The sequence below is a fragment of the Mandrillus leucophaeus genome, unplaced genomic scaffold (genome assembly GCF_000951045.1).
Source record: "Mandrillus leucophaeus isolate KB7577 unplaced genomic scaffold, Mleu.le_1.0 Scaffold46, whole genome shotgun sequence".
Lineage (NCBI taxonomy): Eukaryota > Metazoa > Chordata > Mammalia > Primates > Cercopithecidae > Mandrillus > Mandrillus leucophaeus.
In genome coordinates this window covers 919,749-927,531 of record NW_012104920.1, presented here as the reverse complement: position 1 = coordinate 927,531, position 7,783 = coordinate 919,749, and the positions used below count along the sequence as shown (strand labels likewise).

Sequence of the window (7,783 nt, the reverse complement as noted above, 5' to 3'; positions counted from 1 at the left end):
CTCTGCACAGGGCCACAGGGGAGGCCACGTTCCTCCAGGAACCCAGACCGCCTACGGCCTTTCACCTCTGCGTCTGAGGAGGGGCTGTGTGGAACGGGCTGCGTTCTTGCCAAGCCTGGGCTCAGGAGCGTGGAGGAGCCGCAGGTCATCTCATCCCAGAGGCCTTGGCAGGAGGTGACTGAGGGGCCACTGGAGCCTGAACCTAAGGCTCTGCTGGCTCCACCAGCCCTGCAGGGGGAGCGCCCCTGCCCGGGGAGCAGCCAGTACAGCCCCTTCCCCTGGGACAGCCCGTAGCTGGCAGATGACTCTAATTTTTGTGGCTTGAGTGTTCACCTGTTCTGCTCCATGCCCTGGGTCAGGTGCTAGGTGTACAAACAGGTGTTGGTTGAATCAAGCCAGTAGCAAACTTTTTGGGTGTCACACAGGCCCACCAGGGTGACCCGACAACTAGGCCCTGTCACAGAAAGTTCTAGCCATTTAAAATGAGCACCCAACACAGAGCCCACCTCACATGGTTCTGGGCAGCTCTGCAGCGAACACCTTGTCCCTGAACCAGACTCTGGGCTGGGCTTAGGAGGAAGAGACCTCACAGGCCCTTTGCACTGTGGGGCACCATCTGCACGTGCTCCGGGGAGTGCAGGCCCACTGGGAAGGGGGCTGAGGGGAGCTGCGGCAGGTGCGGGGAACAGGTGAGTCTCACAGGGACCAGGTGGGCCAGGCTCAGCCGGCGGCCCTCCCCTCCGCCTCCCCCTCCCCCAGGTAAGAAGCGAGCCTGTAACCCCTCGCTTCCACCAGGCGTGCTGAGAACGGGCAGGGAGCGGGTTGCGACCAATGTCCTGGACCGCCCCACCTCGGCGCGCGCGCAGCATGCCCGCTGATTGTCGGCTCGGTAAAACACTATTTGTGGGCTCTTGTCTCTGGCCGTCACGTGAGTTTGCGTGCGCACTTCAGGCCTCTTACCACGCGTCCCGCGCGGCTGCGGCGCTGCGCGGAGGGGCTCCTCGGCTCAAGCCCAGAGAGAGTTAAGTGGGTGTGATTGATGGAGTATTTCTCTCTTGGGGCTCCAGCGGGGGCGGGGATGTAGGGGGTCGGTTAAAGTCCCGAGTCCAGGGCCCGGATGGAGGGGGCGGAGCTGGGCTTTGCCGGGAGTGCCCGGATGGAGGGGGTGTGGCCTGGGCGGGAGCGGAATTAACCCTTTCAGAGCCGCTGGCTCTCAAGGTTGTGGGTCGGGTCGGGAGAGGCTGGAATGTCTGCCTCAGAAGTATATCAGCCTCCCAGCCTGGCTCTGGCCGCGTGCGTCTACCTCTCGCCTGTCTCCGAGGAGTCTGTGGGTGTCAGTCTTTGTGCCTGTCCGTGGTCCCCTTCCCTTGGTTAGTATGGACACCGGGAGTCAGGGAGGGTTATTCTTGACCCAGAGCGAGAGTGGAGGTGAGAGTGGAGCGCGAGCCGGCGGCGGCTGGGGAACAGGTGCAAGCGCCGCGTCGGGGCTGCCCGGCACGGGGAGGGGCCATCGTGGGGGAAGACGAGAGGGGAAATTCCGCGGGACCGGTGGTGAGCCGGTGTGTGGGCTGAGGAGTTGTGTCTGCCTCTGACTGTGTGTCTGTGTGTGTTCAGGGAGGCGGGGGCTGAGTCAGTGGGAAGAGGGGAAGGTTTTCTGGGTGACTCACGCTCCCCCACCCCAAACCTGAATCAGAGCCCGAGGGAGGGCTTTGTACGGGGGGCGAGTGAGGAGTCCAGCGCCTGTGTCCCGGGTGCGGACAAGGATCCGAGGTTGCTGGCCAGAATGAGTGTGTGTTTAGTGTACAGGAAGTTTTGTTTTCAAGTGAGGGCTTTGTATTCTTGGGTGCCGGCGTGGGGCTTTGTGGATAAAGGTGGAAGAGCAGGGGGCTGGAGGGACAGCACTCACTGACTTAGGGAAAGCTGAGTCAGTTCCCCGTGGGAAAGGGGAAGTGGCAGAGGGGAAGTGTCATCATCGCCGAAGGGGAAGCTGCCTTTCCTGGTAACTGGCGGCGCTCTTGGGACCACTTCCCAAGCAGGCATCTGCTCCTCTGTTGTCTGGTTCCCCGGCTCCCCCACCACGTCTGGTCCTTGGGTCTCCTCCCCGTCCCTGCCTCGGTACTCGGGTGGGGGCAGTCTGGGAGTGCCATACTTGACCACAGTTCAGCGCTGTACCTGGCTTGGTTACTGATGGAAAGGATGCTGTCTCTAGTGAGGAGAGAGTTCTGACAGTAATACCACGTGAACCGCGGAGAGGGTCCGCGGGGCCCAAGCGCCCACAAGGGCTCGGCGGGAGAGTGGCACGCAGGGACCTGTAGGGTCCAAGAGCTTCCATGCAAACAAACTACCTTACCCCTTCGGGAAGGAAGGCTCTTTTCACCAGAAACCCGTCTGCCCTTGTGGGCTGGGTGGAAATTTCCCCACAGCGCAGACTTCTCTCAACGAAGGCGAACTTTCCAGCCACCCCCAACCCTTCGTCGCGCACTCTCCCCCAGCTTCCTGCCCGGCGCTCGCTCCAGCTGGAGCACTGGCCCCGCCCCCGCCGCTTTGTACTCGACACTCGCCTCTCGATGCTCTTTGTACTCTAGACTCTCAATGGACCGATCCCGGGAGCCGAGCCGGCTCCCTACCTGCGGGGACGCTGGGTAGGCGCGGAGGAGGCGCGGGGTCGCAGCTCCTGGGCTTAGAGGGGCAAGAAGGAAGAGCTGGGACTAAAGGGAAGGTGCCCAGGAGAGGAGAGCGCTGTGCCAGTCGGGGGTCCAGCCGGCACCAAAGCGAAGGGGTGGGGGGGGGGGGGGGGGGTGAAGGAGGAAGTGAAACGGGTTCTGGGTTCTTTAAGGGAGTGGGCGGTGAGAGTGGGACAAGAGTGATGTCACTGCCTGTCGGGCCCCGCCCTCATCCCTCCCTCAGGACCCCCCCCCCCCGTACATTTTACACACATCGCTTCCGCTGCGCAAGTAGCCACGTCACGGGCAACCCCCGAAATCCCCCCCTCCCTTGGGGGGCGGGGGCCACGTGGGCCGTGGGGAACCGCGTGGCCCCGGCGGGGAAGGGCAGAGAGGATACGCGAGCCACGAGAGAGGGGCCACTCGGGACCGCGGTGCGCGACTTCTCGGAAGTTGGGGGACTAAAAGGGGGTCTGATTTTGGGGGTCGGTCGGTACTGAAGACCCAGAAAGCCAGGGGAAGTAGAGGACCTGGAGCAACTGGGTATGAGCCTGAGAGCTTGACCAAGGTTTGGGTTGGGGTCAGGCGTTGGGGGTAGAGCGCCCTGATAGCGGCGTGGACGGGTTTGGGTGCCGTGGAAGTCGCTGTGGCTGGCCAGCCCTAAGCAGTTATTAGGGGCGCTCGGGGTAGGGAGGTCTGTCACTGGGCGAGGTAAAGTGAGGAAGGGGAGGGACGTTTTTGCGTTCTGCATCCGTCTGCCGTCCGTCGGTCTTGCGGTGGCCGGGCGCGGGGCTACTCGAGCGGCCTGGCCGTGGCCACCGGCGGCTCTGGGTGCGTGAGGCTTGCGGGTAGCGCCAGCCCCCACGCCGGCCGGGGCGTGCGACTCACCGGCCTCATCCGCATGCGTCTTGTCCTGGCTGCCTTCTGGCCCTGACGGCCGGAGTGTCAGATCCTAGATGGGGACCCAAGGTGGGAGCCGCGGGGTCACATCGGGGTCACCCCGGGCTGAGCCCGTCTGACCGGCTCCGGCGCCCCTCCTCCCCGGGCCACCGCTGCCGGGCTCACCTCGCTCCCATTGGTTCCGGCCAGGCTGTTACTGAGGCGGAGACACGGGTGATGATTGGCTTTCTGGGGAGAGAGGAAGTCCTGTGATTGGCCAGATCTCTGGAGCTTGCCGACGCGGTGTGAGGACGCTCCCACGGAGGCCGGGTAAGCGGCCGCTGCGTTGCGGGTCGGCCGGGTGACTCCGGACTGGAAGCCTAGCAGCGCAGCTACCCCGTCCCTCTGACCGGCCTTTTGGTTCCCTGCCACACACGTCCCGGCTCCCAGCCACACTCCTCGGCCTCTAGGGACTGGTTGGGCTGGGTGGGCCTCCCTTTGGGGAAAGCTAAGGCCGGGCCCTTTACACAAATGACAGATTGGTGGATGTCACAGTCCACCCATTCCAGCCCCTGGGCCTTGACTATGTGCTGGCCAGCTCGTCTCACTCCTTTTCCTCCTCTCTGTAGAATTGGCTGTGAAAGGACCCAGGAAGCCATCTGGGGGTAGCGGGCACTCTTATCAAAGCGGCTGGAGCCGGACCATCGTCCCAGAGAACTGGGGCAGGGGGCCGTGCCCAATCTCCAGGGCTCCTGGGGCCACTGCTGACCTGGTAAGGGAAAATCTGGGACTGAGCTGGCTGGATGTACACTGGCAGCTCTGGTTTTGCCTGCAGTAAGAGCGTAATTTCTTATTCCCAACTCAGGCTGGATGCATCGGGCAGTGGACCCTCCAGGGGCCCGCGCTGCACGGGAAGCCTTTGCCCTTGGGGGCCTGAGCTGTGCTGGGGCCTGGAGCTCCTGCCCGCCTCATCCCCCTCCTCGTAGCGCATGGCTGCCTGGAGGCAGGTGAGAATTTGGGGCCCTCTGTCTCCAGGCATACCTCTTTCCATTTCTGTACCCCTCAATCTGTGCCATTCTCCCTGGGTTCCTGTCATTCTGTGGGTTTCTGTGCATCAGCCCCCTCGTGCCTAGGTAGGACAAGATTGCTCCTTCTTGCTGTACATAACAGACTCCTTCTCTCTCCAGATGCTCAGCCAGCATTGGGCAGCCCCCGCTTCCTGCTCCCCTACCCCCTTCACATGGCAGTAGTTCTGGGCACCCCAACAAACCATATTATGCTCCAGGGTGAGTGGATATTTGAAGGTTCTGGGGGTGGGAGGTAAGGCTGGGGCCTTGAAAGAGTCCCCTCAAGCCCAAACCCAACCCACACCCCCACCCCTTCTGCTCTGTAGGGCGCCCACTCCAAGACCCCTCCATGGGAAGCTGGAATCCCTGCATGGCTGTGTGCAGGCACTGCTCCGGGAGCCAGCCCAGCCAGGGCTTTGGGAACAGCTTGGGCAACTGTACGAGTCAGAGCATGACAGTGAGGAGGCCACACGCTGCTACCACAGCGCCCTTCGATACGGAGGAAGCTTCGCTGAGCTGGGACCCCGCATTGGCCGACTGCAGCAGGTAGGAGGAGGCAGGGCATGGGGGACAGGACTGTACAATTGTGCCTTCTGGCTCAGTGCCCTGCCTGACATGTGTTCCTGCCCTGTGTCCCCCCACCCCCAGGCCCAGCTCTGGAACTTTCATACTGGCTCCTGCCAGCACCGAGCCAAGGTTCTGCCCCCACTGGAGCAAGTGTGGAACTTGCTACACCTTGAGGTGAGGCTGGCACTGGATGGGTTAGGGAGGAAGGCCAGGCTGTGCCTGCACCCGTGCCATTTTCTCTTCTTTCTTTTTGTTCTCAGCACAAGCGGAACTATGGAGCCAAGCGGGGAGGTCCCCCAGTGAAGCGAGCTGCCGAACCCCCAGTGGTGCAGCCTGTGCCTCCTGCAGCACTCTCAGGCCCCTCAGGGGAGGAGGGCCTCAGCCCTGGAGGCAAGCGAAGGAGAGGCTGCAACTCTGAACAGGTGTGGGTATAGGGGGGCCAGCAGGCAGTAAGTAGGCAGGACTTGGGCAAGGAACGGGATTCTCACACTCTCTTCTCTCCTAGACTGGCCTTCCCCCAGGACTGCCACTGCCTCCACCACCATTACCACCACCACCACCGCCACCACCACCCCTGCCTGGTCTGGCCACCAGTCCCCCATTTCAACTAACCAAGCCAGGGCTGTGGAGTACCCTGCATGGAGATGCCTGGGGCCCAGAGCGCAAGGGTTCAGCACCCCCAGAGCGTCAGGTGAGCCCCTGCCTGTTGCCTTTCACCTCTCACCTGCAAGTGCCATGCTCTCTATTCTTCACCCTACATCCCCGTTTATCTCCTATAGGAGCAGCGGCACTCGCTGCCTCACCCATATCCATACCCAGCTCCAGCGTACACCACGCATCCCCCTGGCCACCGGCTGGTCCCGGCTGCTCCCCCAGGCCCGGGCCCCCGCCCCCCAGGAGCAGAGAGCCATGGCTGCCTGCCTGCCACCCGTCCCCCCGGAAGTGACCTTAGAGAGAGCAGAGTTCAGAGGTCGCGGATGGACTCCAGCGTTTCACCAGCAGCAACCACCGCCTGCGTGCCTTACGCCCCTTCCCGGCCCCCTGGCCTCCCCGGCACCACCACCACCAGCAGCAGTAGCAGCAGCAGCAACACCGGTCTCCGGGGCGTGGAGCCAAACCCAGGCATTGTGAGTGACAACTGCGGGTGAAGGGGGGCATGGGTGGAGCTTGTCTTGAGGTGGCCCGAGCAATGCTGTGACCACCCGCTTCTACACTTGCAGCCCGGCGCTGACCATTACCAAACTCCCACGCTGGAGGTCTCCCACCAGGGCCGCCTGGGGCCCTCGGCGCACAGCAGTCGGAAACCGTTCTTGGGGGCTCCCGCTGCCACTCCCCACCTATCCCTGCCACCTGGACCTTCCTCACCCCCTCCACCCCCCTGTCCCCGCCTCTTACGCCCCCCACCACCCCCTGCCTGGTTGAAGGGTCCGGCCTGCCGGGCAGCCCGAGAGGATGGAGAGATCTTAGAGGAGCTCTTCTTTGGGACTGAGGGACCCCCCCGCCCTGCCCCACCACCCCTCCCCCATCGCGAGGGCTTCTTGGGGCCTCCAGCCTCCCGCTTTTCTGTGGGCACTCAGGATTCTCACACCCCTCCCACTCCCCCAGCCCCAACCACCAGCAGTAGCAACAGCAACAATGGCAGCCACAGCAGCAGCCCTGCTGGGCCTGTGTCCTTTCCCCCACCACCTTATCTGGCCAGAAGTATAGACTCCCTTCCCAGGCCTCCCAGCCCAGCACAGAACCCCCAGGAGCCACCTCTTGTACCCCTGACTCTTGCCCTGCCTCCAGCCCCTCCTTCCTCCTGCCACCAAAATACCTCAGGAAGCTTCAGGCGCCCGGAGAGCCCCCGGCCCAGGGTCTCCTTCCCAAAGACCCCCGAGGTGGGGCCAGGGCCACCCCCAGGCCCCCTGAGTAAAGCCCCCCAGCCTGTGCCGCCCGGGGTTGGAGAGCTGCCTGCCCGAGGCCCGCGACTCTTTGATTTTCCCCCTACTCCGCTGGAGGACCAGTTTGAGGAGCCAGCCGAATTCAAGATCCTACCTGATGGGCTGGCCAACATCATGAAGATGCTGGATGAATCCATTCGCAAGGAAGAGGAACAGCAACAACACGAAGCAGGCGTGGCCCCCCCGCCCCCGCTGAAGGAGCCCTTTGCATCTCTGCAGCCTCCTTTCCCCACCGACACAGCCCCCACCACCACTGCTCCTGCTGCCGCCGTCACCACCACCACCACCACCACCACGGCCACCCAGGAAGAGGAGAAGAAGCCACCACCAGCCCTACCACCGCCACCGCCTCTAGCCAAGTTCCCTCCACCCCCTCAGGCACAGCCACCACCACCACCACCCGCCAACCCGGCCAGCCTGCTCAAATCCTTGGCCTCCGTGCTGGAGGGACAAAAGTACTGTTATCGGGGGACTGGAGCAGCTGTTTCCACCCGGCCTGGGCCCTTGCCCACCACTCAGTATTCCCCTGGCCCCCCATCAGGTGCTACCGCCCCGCCGCCCACCTCAGTGGCCCCTAGCGCCCAGGGCTCCCCACAGCCCTCTGCTTCCTCGTCATCTCAGTTCTCTACCTCAGGCGGGCCCTGGGCCCGGGAGCGCAGGGCGG

At 63.6% G+C, this 7,783-nt stretch overlaps 1 protein-coding gene across 1 annotated transcript in view; it reads left to right on the top strand.

Moving 5' to 3' along the window:
- KDM6B (lysine (K)-specific demethylase 6B) overlaps positions 1–7,783 on the top strand; it is a 25,304-nt gene that overhangs the window by 11,568 nt on the left and 5,953 nt on the right. The window contains exons 3-12 of the mRNA XM_011994537.1: positions 3,753–3,872; positions 4,172–4,314; positions 4,408–4,549; positions 4,730–4,828; positions 4,936–5,155; positions 5,258–5,350; positions 5,437–5,598; positions 5,682–5,867; positions 5,956–6,303; positions 6,397–7,783. Coding sequence (XP_011849927.1) covers positions 4,413–4,549; positions 4,730–4,828; positions 4,936–5,155; positions 5,258–5,350; positions 5,437–5,598; positions 5,682–5,867; positions 5,956–6,303; positions 6,397–7,783 — 2,632 coding nt within the window. The 5' untranslated portion in view covers positions 3,753–3,872; positions 4,172–4,314; positions 4,408–4,412. The remainder of the gene's footprint in view (positions 1–3,752; positions 3,873–4,171; positions 4,315–4,407; positions 4,550–4,729; positions 4,829–4,935; positions 5,156–5,257; positions 5,351–5,436; positions 5,599–5,681; positions 5,868–5,955; positions 6,304–6,396) is intronic.